The sequence below is a fragment of the Typopeltis vanoorti genome, chromosome 8 (genome assembly GCF_054136105.1).
Source record: "Typopeltis vanoorti isolate ZY-2024b chromosome 8, IOZ_Tvanoo_1.0, whole genome shotgun sequence".
Classification (NCBI taxonomy): Eukaryota; Metazoa; Arthropoda; class Arachnida; order Uropygi; family Thelyphonidae; genus Typopeltis; species Typopeltis vanoorti.
The window spans coordinates 103,783,346-103,806,365 of NC_143556.1; the positions used below are offsets into that span (position 1 = coordinate 103,783,346).

Below are 23,020 nucleotides of genomic sequence, written 5' to 3' on the forward strand. Positions count from 1 at the left end.
GAACAGCAATTTTTACATATTCTTCTTCATAGCACTCTACAGTCACGCTTGATGAGTGTGGTGAGTCTCCCACTGCAGGTAACACTTGTGGTTGACTACTCCTTGCACTCTCATCTCAGTATGGTATCATTGTTTATTGACCTGGGAAGACCCAATTTATAAACAATATGCCAAACAGATAAGCCTGCAACATGGCATTCTATTACAACACCTCTTTCAAACTCTGTTAGTTTCCTTCTCGCAACCATTTCACATGGGCACAGTTGCACTGACTTGGGAGCATCCTATTCCTCTAATTTATACTGGCTACAAACGTGACTCGTTACATGGCATAATGCGCCTTGCCCATGTGGATGTCCTTTAACTTCTCTTTCGGAGCAGTGTATAAAAGAAAGAATAGATTATGGAAAAAAGCTTTGGGACACTTTAGTTGCCATATGCCACTGAGGTGCATTGATCAGTGAGAGGGAAAGCTGGCTATCTATTTACAGAGATTGGATAACAGACTAAAAGATCCCAGTTTGGTCTTAGCGCCAGATTCAGTCAGATGCTCTAGAAATGTTATTAAGAACAGCATAGATTTCTCTCTTGAAAGTGCCCAGAGATGATATATGTATGTCTAGAGATATTCTGTGGATCAAGAGTAGTGAAATCATCCATACTGGTGATATTGATTAGGTATTGTATCTTCAAGTAGTAGTGAAGAAATTGACTGCTGATGACTTTCTCCATTATTTTAGAGGACTGAGGTGAAGGATAATGGGTTGGTGGAATGGAATGTTTTTATCTCCTGCTTTTGGAATGGACTATATTGTATATATAGCATTGTTTCTTTGTATTGAAATAGATGGGTACTGAGTGCAACTTAAGTGTACAATTAGGGAGATAAATAACTGCCAGAGGACTTTTTGGTTAACCAGATTATTTAAGATTCTTCTGATGGCTTTCTACAAAAGTACTTTGTGCACTGTTTCTGGATGCAAGAGCTGATTTGACTTCATTTATATAGGAGTTGAAAGAGAAAAATGATGCCTTAAAATAGAGAGAGAGAGAAAAAAAAAAGAGGCAGTTTTATCTTTAGGTGTTAATGTAGCTATAGCACCTGGTGAGAAAGGGGTAAAAGCATAGATGAGCAGAAGTTTAGCCTGATAGCCTTTTCAAGCAACACAGTGTTACAATTGCCATTTGTACAAAAGTTGAGATTGCTGTATCAGCTTATTAGCTTTCAGTCTTATTGGTATTTGGTGATGGTAGTCTTGTTAAATGCTTCAACGTAGGCTGAGAACGTAGCTAGAATTCTTGTGTTTAACCAGAGTGAGGCTAAACACAAGAATTTTCTCATGAATCAGATGATAACAAGTGAGAATTTTAAATAGAGTGAGGAATGAAGGCCTTTATTCCAGTGATGATAATTACAGTAACTCACCTTGGATCAAGTGTTAAGAGAGAGAGAGAAAGAATTGAAGCAGTAGTCTAAGAATGTTAGAAGTACCAGAGATCATTCCAAGTGGTACTGTTGTGGTGCTAAAGAACAAGAGGTTGCAAATGGTCAACTGAAAGACATTCTTCTGAAGAAGAAACTTGCATGAGATGATATGATGAGTTACTGAGAAGAGTCGTGAACTGCAGTATATTTGAAGAATTAGTTGAAATTATAACAAGAGATCAAGTTGGGAGAATGTAGTGAAGTATCTGGTATATGAATGATTTGCATTAAATTAATGTGGACATGAATTACTTATACATATCTTTCATCTTGGTCAGTGGAATTGTAAAAGGAAGCCATTCAGAGTTGTGGACATTGACATTGAAGTCACCTAGGTAGATGACCTCATTGTTAGGGTGTTTAAAAAGTAGATTGTCCAGCCTCAGGCATAGAAAGTCAAAAATGTCAATGATTTTCAGGTATTTGGAGAGCACTGATGACTAGATGAATATCTGAATGGGCAACTAAACTCTAATAGTGAAGTCAAAGACAGCAGATTCTAGATGTGGCATTCTCTGTCCTGCAATATCAGATTGCATGAAGGCACTAGTGATAATCTTCGGGAAGGGATCATACATGTAATTTTAACACTAAGGATAACTGAATAAGTACACTTATTCAAAGTAATGGGATTTAGTATAGACTGTGTTTAATGAAATTATATGTTGTGATGTATGCTGATATCTCGAATTACTTTTTTTACATGAACTTTTTATGGAATTAAACTTTTTTTTCAACTAATGTCACAAGAATTATCAAAGTGAAAAATAGATCAGGTTTGGATCATGTGTTGATTTTCATTATTTGTTCAAATGTTGGTGAATTGAATGTGGGAATGATTTTGTGGGCTTTTCTGTGGTTTTTGTATTTTTATAATTTTTTATTTGAAAGAGACTTGTTTTCATCACAGTGATTATAATTCTGTTGGTTCAAAATGAACCAACAGAATTATAATGAAATGTATAACAGAAATGTATAACTGAAAGAATGCTGGGACTTGCTGTAAGCAGAAATATTCTTAGACAATGTTACTCAGAGAGAGAAAAAGAGCACCCCATCTCTTTGCAATCTGTGGCCTCATTATAGCAAGGATATTGGAACTACTCCAGTCATGATCTCTCAGCATGCATCAGCATAATTATACACTAGCTGGTTGGGAAGCTTTGTCAGGCTTTGTTTCATGTACTATCTGGCACCTGACTGCAGAACTGCTTTACTGCTGTTTCAAATGGAGGAGAGTAGAATCTAGCTCTATAGAGAATAAACTGGTATCAGGCAATTCAGACCTCCCCCCCAGTGTATGGTAGTGGTGTTTCTCCAGGCAGTGAAGATCATCTACCACTTAGAACTGTGCTTGTGTAAAGTAAACTTATTCAGAGTAAGGGGTTTGATGTGGAATGTGTTTTGATGAAATTATATGTTGTGATGTATGCTGATATCTAAGATTACATTTTTTACATGAATTTTTTATTTAATTAAACTTTTTTTTTTCCAGTGTTGAACTAATGTCGCAAGAATTATCGAGTGCCCAAAGATCAGTTGTATATGCACATCTTGCTTCATATCTTCCTTGTACAAAAGAGACATTGCAAAAACGTGCTAAAAAGCTGAGATTAGATCAAGAGGATGGAAAGTTACATGAACCGATGCAAAAACTGAAAGATGGTAAGTTGATATGACAATTAAAAGAACTGATTATTATTTTGTACCAAGTAGACAAACATTCAGCTCTCAATTGTAGTATGATAAGCCATTTCTGATTTGTATGATCTTTTCATCTCATTCTCCTGTTCTATACTACATGTGCAAAGAATTTCACATCTGACTTCTTGAGAGGCAGATAGGGTTGTTTGGATGTCCTAAAGCATTGTATTTTTTTGCAGGGAAACTTTGAGGTCATTCTTGCATTTATCATTTGGTAGTTTTTGTGGAATGTTAATATTTTTTAGATTGTAGCTCATTTTTTTATGAGAGCTCTGAGGTAATGCATTTTTCTTTAAAGTTTTTATGGCATCTTGCTTCCAGGCTGAGCAATGGGGAGAAGTGAAATGTAAATTACTAGTATTAAATTTTTTTTTTTCTTTTCTGTATAACTGAGAATTGTCAGTCCATTTTGTTTGGTGATTGAAATATGTACATTGGTAAATGGAAATGTGTTTTAAGAAGAAAAGCCAAACGAATGTGTTTTCTTCAGTTTCTATCATAAAATGAATTTTAGTATTTCAGCTGTTCAGGAAATAGTTGAAACTATTGAAATGTTTTTTTGGATCCTAGCCAGGCAAGGAAAATATCAACATATCACAAAATCTTTTTTGGTTTTATGTATTTTTCTCTCTTTTTCAGAAGATTTCACATACATATTAGCCAGATGAGTTAAAATTAATAAAACCGTAGCCGGGTAATCTTTTTGCTCATAGCATTTATCTCTAGATTGAAAGAAGGTATTGTCTAGACAACAACTAGATAGTGCCCAGAGCATAAATATTATCACTACTAGAAAAGCTGTTTCCACCAGCAACTGTCAATTTTTTTCATGCACTGTTTAGACCAGCACTTCTTAAACTTTTTCCTCTCGCGACCCTTTAATGATATTAAAGCAACTGATATATAATCACAAGAAAGAACATATTTTAAACCCTTTAATCCCCATGTTTCATCAAATTGTAACAATTTGTTTCTTTTTCTTTTAGGATATATAAGAAGACATTGCATACCTCAATTCCTTCACAGTGATTATCACAACTTTTCAGCACACCCTCATAGGTTGTGATGGTTGTTAGTCAGCACACATGAACATTGAAGTATGTCTATAACCAGGGACGGCTTGTGCATAGGCACTGCGGAACTGCAACACCCCCAATTTTTCTTGATATATAAATATATTTATTTATATTTGCTTGTAATATTTAATTTTATCATCAACAATCCTATACAATTCTCTTATTTTGTATAAAAAATAATAACAATCCATCTTGTAGCACTTAGGAAGGCGAAGGACGCTAGCAGCACTGTGTTTACCACAGTGTCATATTGCTAGTATTTGCTATGCACGCAAGCATATGCACGTCATAGTGAGATGAGAGCTATTAGCATAATGCAGCACTGTCCGTCGTGCAGTTCCACTGTTGTTTATATGCAGTTTGCACCAGTAGTAGAGTGTTCATAATGTTTATCGTGTTTACTCTTTCTCTTTAAATATTTGGACATTACAATTAAAGATGTAACATTTGTTATAGTTTTTATTTTAGAACATTATTTTTAAGTAATTTTGAATTGTACTAAACTGTATAATTTTATTGGTAATAAACAATATTTTTTCATGAAACAAAAAACAAGAAGAATATATTTTATTTTAAGTAATTTTGAATTATGCCAAACTGTAATCAATAATAAACAATATTTTCATGTTTAATTATTTTTTAATTTTTACCATAATTTTGATATTTTATCCAAACACATATACACTGTACTTACAGTGTGTATGTATATTTTGAAAGTTGTGGCACCCCCACGATTTCAAGCCACAAGCCGCCACTGTCTATAACATCTCAACATGAAATGAACTATCACTTTAACAATGTCACCAACATTAATGAAAGTATTTCCAAGGGAGCATAAATTGGAGCCCTAAATTTAGCAAAATTTTTTTGCGGAGCCCCTTACAACTCAATCTTTAAAATAAACACGAAAAAAAAAAAAAGGAAGAAATCAATAAACACTCACCATTCTACAATTCAACAGGTTGAGCATTACTGTCACTTGTTACATTTGAACTACTTGCACTCTCATTACATTTGTTAATTTTCAACCACTTATCCATTTTAAAGGGTAGAATTATTTCACTTTCTTAAATGCTACCCTAGGCACTCATGTACTAATAAATACTTAAAAATAATAGAAATAAATGTATAATCAGGGAAAACCACAAACACAAGTTTTTCAACCAACTAACCTTAAACGAACTTATGAAGTTGGTGTCACCAACAAATATATGGCAGAATTACAACATACTCCTAATGATTAGAATCTTCCATAAAACCTTTAATTAGAATTTTTCACAAATGATTACTCAAGGTTTCTATTGACGGTGCCGGCAACACAGTAGAATAAATTCAAAGTACGGTAAAGTGAATGGGAAAATCAAAAACCTTAAACTCCTCCCCTAAAATCTCTGGCCAATCTCTTGCTATAAAATTTTACGTATCATACATGATAGAGGCAAATGGCAACTACCCATGTTAAGGTGTCTGCCGACTCAAAAAAACTGCTTGCAAAAAAAATAGCTATAAAACAAACAAATATCGCATTCCGTTCATTAATTAAAAAAAAAAAAATAAGTGAATGTAAACAAGATTCTCAGAGCCCTAGAATTTCTCTGCAGAGCCTGTTTTGAGAAACCCTGCTCTGGCGCATACTTCCTTGAGAATACTTCCATCCATCAAATTCCTGACATGCACCCTCGAAAGGGAGGGGGGCACAGAATATTTTGATAGTACTATGTGAAAAAGTTACAAAACAACAACCCAATAACCACAGTAATAAACTTTAATGAATAGAACATATAACTTAATGAATATAACGTGTAGAACATTAGCACCATGGGGAGACTAGTAATTTTAATTTAGTTTATTACTATTATCTTATTTATTTATTTTCCTTGCATGAGCTGTAAACCTGTTTCTTGAGCCCAAACATAGATATTTTATTAATCCTCTTGTGCTGGTGATAAAATTCATCTCCCACCAAGAGACACACACAAACTTCAATTCCCATGCTGTGATTCTCACACGCAGCTTGTTGGTTAGACAGTTGCTATCCACGCCAGTCATATAATATCCTATTATATTTAATTGTATATTGCATATATCTAGATAAAGAAAAGATCTTTGGCTTCATGATGAGCTAAGGCTAGTGAGAACTAGTAATAGTACCCAAACCTTTTCTAAATTAACTGCTTTGAAGTGGCTTTCACTGCCTGGGATTGTGTAGTCATCTCTACAGTGTACTATAAGAGGCACAGTGAACTGAGAGGATAAACCACTATGAGAAACCTCTCATAATAAGAATAGACTGAATATTTCATAATTATTAGAAAATATTTATGAAATATTCATAAATATTATTAGACTGAAACAATAGAATTTCCTTAATACAATATTGTAAAGTATTTGTCATATTGCTGGTTTTCAAAAACCAGTTAGCAGAGAAGTTGCTAACTAATAAAAACTTGCTTTGCTCTGAGTAATGAAATGTTCATTATGTAGTTTCTTCCAAATCTGCAGGCAAAGAGGCAGCTGCAAAATGCATTTTCTGATCTGTAACAGATTATATCTATGATGTTAGAATACCTCTATTTGATGACATTTACTGAAAGGTGACCATACACAATTCTCCAAGCAATATTCCTTCTGTTAGGGTATACTTGGAACTAAATTGAATTGTTAAAGCATCAGTGATTAGTACTAAAATGTGGAACTTCTTGGTGGAAGAGGTTCCTGTTACTGATGGATAAACTGTCTGTACTAATATGATGTAGTCACTCAAGAGTTAGGCATAGAATACTGTAGTATTTAAGAACAAACTCAGCCTTTGGGCCAGTATAATAATTAATTTCATATAGTGGAAGATGAAATCCTAGAGTACTGGAGAAAGTTTGCACAAGGGTAGTCAGTCGGTAATATTTTATGGATTTTTGAGACTCTATTGCTTAAATAGCAGAATTTTAATGCCAGAAGCACAAAATCTCCATTGTTAATCTTTTTCTTTGATAACTTCTTTGTTTTACCTGACCAAAAAAAAAAAATACACAGCTACACAGTTGTTTTAGTAAACTTAAGATAAGACTGAATAACATATAAACACAAAGAAGGATGAACAAAATATTAAACTTTAATAGCCAAATATTTCAACCTGAAAATTACAGGTCATAATCAATGGCATAAAGACTAGTGGAGTACAAGGTCATTGCAAACACTGGATTATTTAAAATAGTATTAGCTGTGTTATAGCATAATCAGAACAGCATGAGTGGCTGACAGAAGAAGCATTGGATAAAATTATCACAAAATATAGTTTGTCTGAAGTAATAAAGATGGTAATTACAAAAAAGAGGAGATTGTCTTTAGAGGATGGGAACCAAGATGAAAGTTTGTTGAAAGGAATAAATGTAGCCATTAGATTTGTATTTTTAAAAATACTAATTTTTAAATTTATATTTTTAATTAGATTTGTATTTTAAAATTGCTTCAGAAATGGCAAAAATGTATGTAATTGGCATCCTGCATGTTGTTTCATTGTTGTTTGAAGTGGACTTGTAGCATTCAAAATCACGTTGTATAGTTCATTCTGAGAAGCCATTCAGTTGCATAATGTGCTTGATTGTTCATATGTTGAAACTTTCTTAATGGCCAATTTCTACATTGAATCTTTATTTGCCAGTGTCTCTTTGAATGATTACCTTCATCTACTTTCACAAGCCTTTGCTTCAAATATAGTCAAATTGCTTGAGTTTGTCATCAACTCAGTTTATTTCATCTGCCAAAACAGACTTTACAGACAAATTGAAGGGACATGTCTGGGGGTGCCCCCCTCTCTCCAGCTTGCAAACTTTTATCTAGTACTTGGAAGAAATCCTTTTATAATCCATACAATCCCAGCCTTCTTATTGGTGTGCTACATTGACGTCTTTCCCATTTTGGCCCACAAAGAAGATACCTTACTTGCCTTTCTAGCAAAAATAAACTCTCTACACATGTGAACAAATTTCACTATGGAAATAGAAAAGGGCAACAATCTAGCTTTCCTAGTTTCTTCAGGTGAACTAATTACTTCTGTTTATCACAAACCTGCTTTCACTGGCCACTAAATATAACAGCAGACTACTCACATCCTTCTCAAAAAAGTGAAATCATATAAACCTCTTCTACATTGTGCTCATATCATATGCTCTAAACCAAAATATTTCATTCAAGAACTTCAGAACAAACTATACAATGTGTTTTTGATTTCTACAAGTCGCCACCTACCCCTCAAACAACCATGAAACAATATGGAGGGTCCCAATTCTATACATTTTTGTCATTTCTGAACCAATTTCAAGAATCCTTAAATACAATCTAGTGGTTATATTTATTCCTTTCAACCAACTTCTAAAGATAAACGATTTCCTCTTTATCTTCCTGGCATCTACCAAGTTCTTTGTGACTGCCACTTTTATTACTCCGTACAAACTGGATGTTCTGTGGAGAAAATATTAAAAGAACACTAAACTTACATCATTAATAAGAAATCTGAAAAATCTGGCCTTGCACAACACGAAAGAATTGATACTGGCCACAGTATCCTCTAGTATCTGAAGTCATTAAGCAGGTTTCATACCAGAATTTCAATTAGTTTGAACATTTAATTAAAGAGAGTGCCAACAATAAAGAAAAGTCACATTCTAATTAGACATTAATAATTTTTTATATAATGCTTTCCATCCACCACTTTCTATCTATTTATACCATCATGGCTTATGTTGTTTTAAATGATCCATTGTTCATGTTCCACTTTGTACTCCACTGGCCTTTATGCCACTGATGATGATGTGTAATTTTCAGGTTAAAATATATTTGGCTATTAAAGGTTAATATTTTATTCATCCTACCTTATGTTTATGTGTTGTTCAGTCTTACCTTTATGGCATATATATAAACATTTTCCCCCACAGGTTTAGTTAGCTTGTGCATAATAATTAATTGTGTGCATGGTGGGAAAATTACTAGAAAATTAGAGCGGCTAATCATGTTTTAATGTTTTGTGTGTGTGAGAGTTATTGAACTGGTAGTATTGGACCAGTGAAAAATTAATTCCAAGTACGATGAGAGTCTCTCTCTCTCTCTCTGGTTAGTCTAAAAGGAATGCTTCTGAGATCTCACCTCCCATACATTTTTAATTTTATATTATTTTTTACATTTAGTTCACTGACTTTTGCTAATTTTTTCCTAAAGAAAGAAAGAAAAAAATATATATACACATTTTGAATCATTATCCTTATAGTGCACACTGCATTATATTCATATGCTAATGCATTTTCCTTCACAGTCAAAGGAATTGGTATTTGTTACACAGCATATGAATTGTCAACTTCCTGAAAAAAAAAAGGTTCTAGAATCAATGTAACAGGAGACTTAAGAGGGCAGCCTTGCTTAACTGCTTTTTATATCTTGACCTAATCTGATATAAACCCTATGATTAAGAGACAGATAGTTCTTCAACAGACGTCAGGGTTCCAATCCTTATATTTTTGGTATCTGAACCTAATGGTAAAATTTTGAAGAAGTATCACCTAATTCCCACATCTTTTCCCTTCAACAAAATTTCTTATCTGTTGCCATCTACAAAAGACAGACTATCACCTCTATCATTAGCTGGCATTTACCAGATACCTCGTGAATGTAATCTGATATATTTTGGCATACAGGCCATTCTGTGGAAAAAAGAATTAATGAACATCAGTATTATATTGAATGCATGAAACCTGAAAAGTCTGGTCTAGCACAACATAGTATTGATACTAAACACAGTGGGATGAAGCTCGTCTTCTCCATTGAGGCAGTTTTAAATATGAATGCCTTTTCCAAGAAAGTTGTGAAGGCCCTTTTACGTAGGCCAAATCTGAATTGTAATGATTCTCTCTCTCCCCCAAAAGTTTGGAAGATTCTCATTTTATGTAACCATCAAAAATAGTTGTAATGTTATTTATTAATATATTAATTTCTAGCACGTGGCAACCGTTTTTAATTGGTCAACCAATTGTTGTATGTACCTTACGTTCCTGTTTCTTTGATTTGCTTGTTTCTACGCACTGATGATGTACTGTTATTTTCAGTGCAAAATATCTGTATTTTCATTTCATTAAAGTTAATTACTATGGTTATCATGTAATTTGTTGTTTATAGATAGTTGTTATTAGCCTAGGCTCCTTTACTCATTCCATTATGTTGGAGATGTGGAACAGAAAGAGATACTATTCAAATGTTTGAGTCATATCCATTCTAGGAACAGATCTAAAAATCTGTCTGGAACTCTATATACCTTTGTCTACATTCGATTATATATATCTTGTTCCTAGTTTGAACTGTTGTCCTTTTGAATTGCTATGTTGATAATGCAAAACAGAATCTTGAAGTCAGTATTAGATGAAGAAATAAGTCTCCAGTTGTTGAATGAGGAGCTATGTTTTCTGTTAGGTTTTGGAATCTGTCTGGAACTCTGTTCCAGACAGATTCCAAAATAGGAAGAGTAAAACCCCAGTCCTCAAAAGTTCTGTCTCTAGTTGTCTGGTCCTGGGAATTTTTATAGGTTGTAATATAGCCTTATAAGCTTCAGCTGTCATGCTGGGTCTCTTGAGCGTGTCTTGTATATGAACAGGAAAGGAATTGACGTTCAAGGAATCAATTTTCCATATGGTACTTTTGTCTTCAAACAGAAGTTTGTAGTGTTGCTGAAAGAAGTTGGTTTTGTCTTGTGTGATGCCAACATGTCTTATTTTCAGAATTTGGTGGACTGTTGTCTGTTGACGAGTGCAACTGAAGGATCATCTGCTAATTGCTATGGTATTCTTCTTTTAACACATTGATCCTGGGTGTATATCAGCAAATCATGGCATAAGGGTCAATGGAAATCGAAACTGCATGAAAGGGGGTGGGGCACATTTGTTTCAGGAATTATTAGAAATCAATAACTGAGGGGAATCTTATATTTGGTTTTTATATTTAAATTACTGAAATATGTAAATATGTGAATTGGCATTAGCGACGTGGACCATGTGAGAATGATGGGCACATAAAAAGGAAGAGAAGAATAGATTTGAATAGAAATATTTTCATTAGAGACAAATGAAATAAGTTATTGTTTGGTAAAACGAATTCCATGTCATCCTATAATATATAGATGTGTGTTCACAATTATGATGGAAATAATTAAAAAAAAACATCCGAGTAGAAGGAAAATAGATTTGTTTGCAAAATATAAATAACTAACCAATAAAAAACAGTAGTGCTTTTATATATTGATAACTTAGTAAATGACCTATAGGGAGGGAGGGAGGTAAAAATATCCATCAAGCTAATAATGTTGATTAGATGATTCATTTAGGCATGGCATGAATTATATGTATGGAAAACTAGCAAATAAATCATTCTTTCTCCATTGTATTTGTTCTGTGTACATGTTTCTGTTTGTTATTTATATCAAACTTTTTTGTTTTCTAAAAATTATTTTCTTCATCATCATCAAATTCCTGCCATGTATCCTCAAGCGGTGTACATGATATGATAGTACTACATGAAAAAAATTACACCATTACTACCTTCCTATCTACAATTTTCCTCCAAATCAGTCTGTTACTTGTCAAGACTCCAACATTATATTTCTTCAACATCAGATCTTATATTTCTATCGTCTAAGGCACTTTGTATCATATCACTCCACCTATATCTTGGTCTTCCTCTCTGTCATTTTCCTGCCAACCTGTCAGAGAACACTTGTTTTGCTAATCTTTCTTTGCCCATTCTATTTAAGTGACCATACCACCTGAGATTAGCTCTGCTAATGCATTCCTGGATGCTGACAATGTCAAGTTCTTTCCTAATATCCTCGTTTTAATATGATGTTGCCATTGATGCCATTTGTTCACGCCTCTAATCTTTCTCAGGACTCTCATATCTGCGGTCTCTAGTCTTTGGTCAAGTGCTTTACTTCTGACCTAGCTCTCAGATCCATAAGTTAAAACTGGTTTGAACACTGTCTTGTATACAGCTAATTTAGTGTTTTGGCTAATTTCTCTCTTATTCCATATGAATTTATTCAATTGACTGCCTACCATACCAGCTTTGTTGATTCTGTTGTCTATTTCCATATTTAATTTACCATCTTCACTAAAAATCGTGCCTAAGTAGTTGAAATGTTTTACTTGTTCCACGGGTTCTCCATTCACAACACAGTTGACATTTTCAATGATTCTACCTATTTTCATTGTCTTTGTCTTTTTATTGCTGACCTTCATACCATATCTATTACAACAGTTATTCAATTTAGTCAGGGAATCTTGCAAACTTGTAGCAGATTTATTTAGAAGTATAACATCGTCCACATAAAGCAAAGAGCTGACATTAACATCTCCAATTCTGATATCATGTTTAATACCACTTTCCTTCATAATATGGTCCATATAGATAATGAATAACAGAGGAGATAATGTACATCCTTGTCTCACACCAGATTTAACATTCTAACTGCTGACTTACAACTCAAATAAAGACTAAGTATTGCTTGATATAATGCCCCATTGACACCATATAACTGTAGCGTATTGAATAGCTTCTCTCTTGGCACCTTGTCATATGCCTTTTCCAAATCGACAAAACTTAAATACAGATCTTTGTTATATTCCCATACTTTCTCCACTATTTGTCGTAAAGTGAAGATCTGATCCTGACAGCCTCTATTTGGCCTAAATCCAGCTTGTTCTTCACCAAGTTTTTCTTCCACAATTCTTGTCAACCGTTTCTCAAGTATACTTGCATAGATCTTGCCAGGAACACTCAGTAGGGAAATATCTCTGTAATTCTCACATTCAGTAATGATTGTAAAATAATTTTCTTTTATTCAATAATGACTGTTATGATAAGTGTGCACTTTTTTTTTTTTACCTAGCAATAAATCACAAATATACTAATGTTTTGTTGAAGAGCACCAGATGTAGTCCTCTCCTTGTAAAACATAGGATTCATTTATATTCATGGGAGCAAAGTATTTTGCTCCCATGCTTTGAAGACTAATAACAGAAACTGAAATGAAAATGTCCCTGTATAGTGAAAAACATCTTCTCCTCCTTAGAAGCAAAATAAAGTAGACATTTTTATTCTAATCACTAAATACAGTATAGAGACAATTAGAGGCTATATACTATATTTACTGACTAGAGTAATTACATATGACTAAAATTAAAAACTTCCCTTTGCATAGACACAAACAAAACAAAGTAGAAGTTTTATTGTTGCACCAAATACTGTATCTAACTAAATACAGTATCCTAACAATGTATTTCGAATTTCCAGTTGCAGAAAATATGTGGTCACAATTATCTCGGGGTTCAGTCATTAGATAATAGTTAACATATATATATATGTGTGTATATATATATATATATATATATATATATATATAAACTTGAAATCAGAATTGCATTTGAAATTTTCTATCTCATTCATTGAACAAGTGAAGGGAATTTGACTGAATTTTCTTTTGATTTTGACCATGCATCCTAGTTCCCAGGTAACATTATTCCACTTGAAACATGCCTGTATTTTGGTCGAAAAATTCGATGGACAGATGTCTCCATGAGCTGGAACTAATCTCCACATGTTCAATGGAGTGGAATTTTGGGAGAATTGGATTATGATCTGATGTGTTAGCATCAGATCATAATCCAATCAGATCAGATGTTTGAGAATATATGCCTTCCATATGGTATGGGATTTTTAGACCATCATTATTGTTTAGATTGGGGTGGTTGATAATGATCTCACAGGATCTGAATTACTCTGTTTATGAGAGAAGATATATAAATTCAATCAAGCCAGGAACTAATTCCTTGATTCATGTAAGTGTATGCATGGAGATTAGTGTTGTGAATCCTTCATACATCAACTGATTGAGCATTGTCAAAACCTGCTTTTCCATTTCTTGAGTCATTTCCTATTTTATCCAATGTGGGAGTTTCAATACTTTCAAAATTCACTTCCAGTCTCCAACTGCTTGATATATAGCAGACACCTTACAGTCATGGCTGCAGTTCTTGGAAAAATCATCTAACTAGATGCAGCATTTATAAATTTTATCACACATTAATATTTCTAATTTTCTATTGTCAAGTTTCATGCTGTGTGTCCCCCCCCCTACACACATACACCTATCCATTAAGGATTTTATATCTGCAGAAGAATGTTTCTTGATGAAACAGCAACCTTATGTTATGCCATAGCATTAGTTTCCTTACAGAATTATATCTTTAAAGCTGCAATGCACAAGAAAGATAACATGATTAGTGTGATGTAGCTGATATTTCTTTAACCTTTGTAACCTCCGATGTTAGGCAAATCAGATAAGTTTAATTTATGAAGCAGCAGTTGTGTATCCTGATTCTTTTTTTTTTTTGCATTGCCAATTGCTATTCTTGATCAGGATGCTGGTTATGTTATATTATTATTTATTTTTTTTTTCCGTAGATGATATTCATACTGAGAGAACTTTGCATCGGTATACCTTATAATCATGGAATTCCTGATATGTACACTCAATTTCTGATATGTTTCACTAAATGAAAACAAAACATCATTACTAAAATTGTATTGACAATTTTCCACCAAAATAATCTGTTATCTGTCAAAGCTCCAATATTATCAGATCTTATCTTATCTTTGAGTCTTCTAAGGCACTTCTTAATCTATCAATCCACCTAAATCTTATTCTCTAGATCTTTTTCCTGCCATCATGGCAAAAAATGTTTGTTTTGCTAACCTTCCCTCTTCCATTCCTCTTAAGTTGACCATACCACCTGAAATTAGTTCTGCCTCACACATTCCTGAATGCCAACAATGTCATGTTCCTTCCTAATATCTTCATTTTTAATATGATTCTGCTGTTGATGCCATCCATTCTCCTGATTTTTTTTTTTTTTTTTTTTCAGAACTCTCATATTTCTAGTCTCCAGTCATTGATCAAGTGATTTATTTGTATCCCAGCCAGCTCCTCAGATCCATAAGTTAAAGGTCAAAAACTAAATTAAAGATTCCAAGAAATTATATACTTGGTTTAATCCTTTATGTAAGCAAACAACAAGTTGCCTCAGTTCTGAATATATTTCAGGTGCAAACTTTGTTTGCTTACACTTGGATAAAGGATTAAACCAAGTATATAATTTCTTGGAGTCTTTAATTTATAGTATAACCAAGTGAAAAAACTTTCAGCAACTATCTCTCTCTAATCCAGAGTCAAACTGTCTTGAATAGTTTAGTGTTGTCACTTTTCTCTTATTCCATATAAATTTATTCAATTTATATGGAATAAACCCTACATACCAGCTTTGTGTATTCTGTTGTCTATTTTCATATTTAATTTATCATCTTCACTAACAACTGTGCCTAAATAGTTGAAGTATTTTACTTGTTCTGTAAGTTCTCCATTCAGGATGCAGTTGATGTTTTTAATGTTCCTGCCTATTTGCATAGTATTTGTCTTTTTATTGCTGATTTTCATTCCAAATTTATTACAGCAATTATTCAATATAGTTAGGAAATCCTATAGATTTATATCAGATTTATTTTTTCTTAAGTAGCTTCTCCAGTTTGGAGGTTAGCAATCAGAGTCTGTTCCTCTGCCATCCTTTTGATCTTGTTATCCATTCATTCCTTTAAAAGACCAAGAACCCAAGAGGTTCTTGGTCTACCAAAAGATCTTCCTTCTGATTTTCCCTCCAGTATTTCTCCAGTAGAGATGTTTTTCCTGCTAATTCACTTAATATGTGTCTTGGCATCTTGTACTTTCTCTTCATAAAGGTCTTCCACAAGTGCCCTTTTGGTTTCCATTAATTTGAATACAGCAATTCCTCGATTAATGCGTTCTTTAAAACAGGCACATTAATCGAAAATGCACTAATCGAATATAATAACCTATGGTAAAATGTATAATTCGTTCCTCAGATTTCTTTTTTGACCCTAATTTTTTTATAAAAGAATTAGGGTATGTCTCAGGGCCTAGTTAATGGAAAACCATGAAGCTGAAAGACAATAAAACATTTTCAGAATATAAATTTATTATTCTGCTTCTTAAGCAGAATTGAGCTAACATAGTTTGGCAGGCATTCTGTTTCTTTTTTTTTCATACAACTGATGGTATGGCCTTATTGCCTCTTCTGCAAATTTTACTGCTTCTCTCTTCACCAGGGTCAGTCTCTAAGCATTGCTGCTTAAAAACTTCAATTGTATGAAAACTATTTTCAAATTTTTTCTGTGAAACCTCTTTGGGCTTGTCAGTGATTAAATTTTTTTCATATTCTTCAGGATCTTCCTACTTTGTATCTACATTTAGCAGGTTGGAATCACTCAACTTCTCAGAATGAGATTTAATTAATTAGATTAATTTGAAAAGCCTCTAAAATCATTTGCACAATGTGGGAGAATGTTCTCCAAACGGCTCATATATTGCTAGTAGTAATTTCATTCGACTTTATAACCAGACTGAGATATTTCTCTGATTTGGCTAGAAAAGTCTTGGAAGGCATTCGCTTCCAAAAAAAAAAAAAAAGGCCATTGCAGATATCTCCTTATCTGCACTTTCATAATGTTCTAATCACAGCTTCACCTGTGATTAGAACATTATGAAACGCTCAAATCACCCAGGACTAATGTGGAATTCTTCTTTTCCATCATTGATAGCCCTTTCTTTCCAGGTTACAGAGAGATGATGCTTTTGATTTAATAAAGCCAGTGCTTAGCGGGATCCTTTTTTGGTTACAATCTTCAATCCATGTAAAAAGAAGTCTCTCTAATTCAATCATTATAATACTTTGATTTCGGGTGCATGCATGATGAACTTGAAGCAGCCTTACCGTTCTTTTTGTATTCAGCAGTTTGATTCACCTATTTTTGTGTTGTCTTATCTTTGTTCTGGACTCGCCTTGTTCATTTTTCTTTATTTCAAGTTTTTTTTCAAATCATTTTCACATTTCCACTTTTTTGCTCATGAATTCTTTTACTCATCATTAAAGGTTAGGAAAATAATTTAAAATAAAAACGTAAGGAAAACAATTGCACAAGATATGATCAGCAAAATGTAAAGCAGACGACATAAATTTTGGCGTTAAATTTGGAACATAGCGTACACGGAAATAGTGTAGCATGCCATTAAAAAATAACTTTGTAAAATGTTTCAAATTGGTAACTAAATTGTTTCATCCTGGTGAGTGATTTTTTAAAATAGTTAGCCATAAAAAATGTATAGATGGAAAATTTTTAAAATCTGTGACATTTATTTTTAAGATGTATATAGGCACACTAATCGAATTTGGGTATCGAAAAAAAATGACGCACTAATCAGGGCGCATTAATCGAGGGATTGCTATACCTCATTAGTTTCTTTCTCCTTCCAAGAACTCTTCAGTGTTCTCCTATAGCACTGAATGTTTATGTCACATCTCAAATGCCTGCAATTTCCTGGTTATGGATTTTGTATATGTCCACATCTCTCATCCATAATTCAATGTGAATTATGAATAATAGAATCCATACATAGGATTTTATTGTTCTTATTTTACTCTGTTTATTTATTCCAGGCGTCATTGATTTATTATTCCAAAATGCTTTTTTTTGCCTTAGCTATTCTTGATTTTATTTTCATAACTATTGTTCCATCTTCTGTAATCATTACTCCTAAATAATTATAAGATTTTACATTTTGAATGAATCCCATATACTCTTAAATTTGTGTTTTGTGGCTTTTTTTTTTTGCTTATTATATACCTTGTTTCAGCTGTTTTTAATACTAAGCTATAATTCTGATTCTTTTTGATTAGCATTTCAACCATATTTTGTAACTCTGTTTTTGATTTGGTTGGGAACACCAAATCTTCAGCAAATCTAATGTTATTAATTCTCTTGCTATTTTTTTTTTATTCCCATTTCATTTTCTTCATATTCTTTCATTATTATTTTTTCGCAGTATATATTGAAAACGTGTAGGAGATATTATACATCCTTGTCTCACTCCTCTTTTGATATGTATTGTTTCATTATTAATTTTATTTATAATATAATTTTTTTGTCTTCTGATTTCAGTATAATTCTATTATTATTTTGAGGTTCTTTTGTATAAATTTGAATTCTTTTTATGTCTATTAACTTTTCATGGCTTTCTTTTATACCATGTCAAATACAGTTGAAAGTTTATAATGCATAGATATATTATTTATTTTTGTAGATCTTTCAGTAACAGTTTTTAATTCATAAAGTGTATTATTTGTACTTTTTCCTATCATGAATAATTTTTGCTGTTCATATATAAACCTTTAATTCTAGAAAACATTTTATTTTTATTATTTTCAATAGTATTTTTAAGCATAGAGTCCTAAAATCTTTACATTCTGCTGCATTATTCATTTTTGGTATCAGAATGCAAATAAATTTCATGAAGTTTTCTGGTAGGCTCCTTTATGATATATATTCTGTATTATTTCTATTAAATCTGTTCCTTTTCCCCCTATCTCTTTTATTAAATTAGCTGATATTTCATCTCATCCTGTCATTTTACCATTAGGTAGTTTTTTATGCACTTACTATTTCTTCTTTAAGTATACCTGGATTATTTGAGTTAACACTGATCATAGCATTGCCTGTGGTCATTATATAGTTCTTTTAGGTATTCCTCCATCTTTGTGTCTTTTCTTCTGGATTTATAATAATATTCTTATCTTTTAACTGTTGTCTTATTTTCTTTTGATTAATTAGCAATTTCATTTCTTTATCGAATTTCTCTACTTCTAAGCACTTGTCATTGATCCATCTATGTTTTTCTTCTCTACATTTATTTTTTTATTTGTCTATCTAATATTTTATATTCGTTTCCATTAGGGTTATTTGCCCAGGTTTTTCTTTTATCCATTAATTCTAGTATCTCTTCTTTGTTTTTCTGATATATTTTTCTCTTGATCCTTTGGTTGGGGGGGGGGGTCTTCTTTCTTTTCAGTATATCGTGCTGTGTTATTCTGAAATAAAGTGTTGGTGTTACCATTTATTTAATTTAGCTGTAAAAAAGCATAAATAAATAAAAAAAAATTGAGCATAAACTAAAGAGCTGAGATTATCATCTCTGATTTTGATATTAGGTTTAGTGCTACTTTACTTTGTAATGTGATCTGTATAGATCAGTGGTTCTGAAAAGTTTATTTATTTTATTTGTCTGTTGGTCACAAAAATGACCACGAGATTTAGCTGCTGGCTGTATAATTCCTATTTATTATGTTACTGATAACAATAATAGTTAGATGGAATTTATATGCATATTACATAGGAATAATAATAAAATTACTAAAGATTTTGTGAAATGTGTAACCAATAATAACTAATAATAAGGAGTTATGTAATTTAAAGATTATATCTCAAAGTTAACTAAGAAACATTTATGTTTATGAGTTTTATAGAAGAAATCTGGATGAGCAATGTCTCATACCATGGAATCTCAATTTTTTAAAGTCCTTATATATTTTTGTATATAAAATTAATTTTTAATGTTGAAATTTATTAACTAAAATATTTTGATATATATGTGTCTGGCACTGCATTTGGCCACCACGACAACACTTGAGAACTACCGTGAATAACAGTGGAGATGATGTACCCACGTGTTTCACACTTGATTTAATATGAAACTGTCATCCTCCACCTCCTTAAATTCTAACTGCTGTTTTCCATCTCAGATATAGACTACTGCTCGATATAATGTCCCATTGATACCATATAACTGTAGCATTTTGAACGACTTCTCTCTTGGCACCTTTTCTAGATATGCAAAGATTAAATACTAATCCTTTTTAAGATTATCTATTACTTCTTTACTTGTTTTGTATATTTTCAATTTAAAATAACATTGCATTTTAATTTTGCTTTTTCTGAATATTTGGAAATAATTTGCCAAGCACCCAGCTTAAACTTATTGTTTTATATATATCTAGCAATTGCTGAAGTAATGCCAGGAATGATTGAACGGTATAATACTGTGTGTCAGCTTACAGTCAATACTGGGTAAGTTGTCTGAGAATGTTTTTTATAGTTAAAAAGGTGAAAATAAACTAATAAGCGATAGCATTAAAACTGCTTACTTTTCTAAGTGTGATTACTCACATTTCTCCATTATATCTGAATCCTTCAATATATCTTGACTTCCTTAGCAAGATATTTTTAATTATAAGTAAATACATTTGGGGAGGTATAGAAATTACCCATACCTGAATGATTCAACCAAAATTATATGTTGGATTATACGTTGTAATTTCTTGAAAAATAATAGTAATGTATAAACCTTTCCACCAGGAATCGACCAAAGTTATTAATGAGCATTCCTAATGTAACCCTATATTTTACAGTGTCAGAATTATCTGCAAGATCTGCTCAGTTTTCTTAGTTGTTAAAGCTCATTTGATGAGCTAATTTGGCAAAGTGAGATTAAGCTGTCAGCTTACTTTGATTCTTATGCATTGCACTGTTATTTAGTATAAATCATTGGTTGCTGTAATGAGTTTTATTTATTTATTTTTATTTGTGTGTGTCTGTATGTAGTGTACTTCGTATAACTAGCTGATGACAATGAGATTGCTTACTTATCCTCTTTGTGCCTCATGGCACATTAGTCTGAGATCCGTTTTTCTTCCAGATACCTCTGTCTGGAGCTATAAGTTCAGCTTCTCTCCATCTCTTCCAGCCTCTTTCCTTTTCTGTCATTCTCTGCCAAGTTAATTTAGTCCTTCCCCATTTCTGTTTTCCCTCTGGGATTCATATCAAAGCCATTTCAGGAATCTCTCTGCTATCCATTCTCGGTATTTCCATCTCCATTTTTTTAATTTTTTTTTATTTCATTGGCAATGCTTTTCTGCACAGTCAGCTTATATAAGTCATCATTTGTTATATTTTGGAGCCAAAATATTTTGAATATTTTACCCATACATTTGGTTTGAAAACTATTTAATTTAGCGACTTGTTAAAGAACATTATTTTGGTTTTTATTACGTATTTTGAAGATTTCCATATATTATTTACTTTTCTAAAATCACTATTAGCTTTTGTCAGTCTTTGCATTATATCCCTGTCAGTTCCACCTTCAGTATCTACATTTGCTACCAAGTATGTAAAATTCTTAACTTCTTCTAGAGCATGCTAATTGATTGTGATTTCTTTGTGACATTTGCTGTTTAGTTTAAGCACTTTTATTTTAGTCATATTTATTTTAAGACTGGCCATTTCAGCTGTTTTATACAAGTCGTTTGATTTTGTTTGTATATCATTCTATTTTGATGATATTAAAACTGTGTATAAAATCTACATCTTCTAACTGTGACATAGGATTCTTTTAATTCCTCTTCTTGCACCTGTAACTTTTCTCATAATCCAGTCGATGACTATATTAAACAGTAACCAAGACATCACACAATCCTGCCTAACACCAGATCTTATCTCAAACATTCGGATGTTGTTTGCTGTGCAGTAACACAACTTTTACTTCCTTTATACATTTCTTTGATTATTCTCACATATTTTTTTGGAAATTCCATAACTTTTAATAATTAACCATCATCTTTCCCTGTCAATACTGTCAAATGCTTTAGCAAAATTTATGAAATTTAGGTTTGATGGTTAGATTTATGAAATTGATGAGCAGAGACAAGAAAGTTATTGTTCCTCTGTACTGAGCCTTGATAAGACCTCATCTCGACTGTGCCCAGATTTGGTCACCTAGGTTTCTTCTGGATGGGGAGGATGTTGAGAGGATCCAGAGACGAGTGACTAAGATGATAGCAGGTCTATGGAATGAACCTTATGAGAACAGGTTGAAGATTTGTGGGTTGCAGAACCTGGTTGATAGGTGGAAGAGAGGAGATATGATTGAGACATTCAAATTGCTGAAGGGTTTCTATAGGATTAATTCAGAGGATATTTTTGAGATCAGGGCTGGTGGTGGGAGGACTAGGGGACATCCATGGAAGCTGGGCAAGAGTGTGGTTAGTAAGGGTGTTAGAGCTGGGTTTTTTACTTTTAGAGTGGTAAATGAGTGGAATAAGCTGCCAGAGTCTGTTGTGGGTGCTATGACAGTGAATGAGTTCAAGGCAAGGTGAGAATGCCAAATAGTTGTGTGGACATGCTGTTTAGGGCCTCCCTCGATGAGTGTAAGGACTTCCTGGAATCGCCTGTAATAATAGGTATAATAGGCTTCTAAATTCTATGCTTTGTTAAATATATTCCTTAAAGTAAAAATGTGATGCACAATACTCCCATCTGTTCTGAAACAAGCTTGTTCATGCCTTAATATCTTCTTACTTCATTTTTAATCCTATTTATCAATATTCTACAGAAACTTTTTGCAGGTACTGAGAGTAGACCAATTCCCCTCCAATTCTCACATCTAGTAGACTCTCCTTTCTTAGGGATTATAATTATCATACTTCTTTCCACTGTTTAGATATCTTTTCAGTCTCTAGCATATTATTCAAGATCAGTTACAGTTTATTAGCAGCAGTTTTAAATGGTCTATGTCTAAAATTTCATCCAGTGCTCTGAAGAAAAGCCATTCACTGCTTTTCTTCAGAGCATATTTTCCTTGTCATCTCATACAAACTTCCAATGTGCCCGAATGTTCCAGCCTGTTGTGCCTCTTCTGCCAACTGTCCACATATTCCTTTTATTCCCTCTTGCAGATGTTTTAACTAACTTGTCTTTCTCTCCT

General features: G+C 32.8%; 1 protein-coding gene across 1 annotated transcript in view; it reads left to right on the forward strand.

Moving 5' to 3' along the window:
- LOC150104247 (uncharacterized) overlaps nucleotides 1-23,020 on the forward strand; it is a 260,544-nt gene that overhangs the window by 155,348 nt on the left and 82,176 nt on the right. The window contains exons 8-9 of the mRNA XM_090396434.1: nucleotides 2,982-3,151; nucleotides 20,259-20,328. Of these exons, the coding sequence (XP_090252560.1) occupies nucleotides 2,982-3,151; nucleotides 20,259-20,328 (240 nt within the window). The remainder of the gene's footprint in view (nucleotides 1-2,981; nucleotides 3,152-20,258; nucleotides 20,329-23,020) is intronic.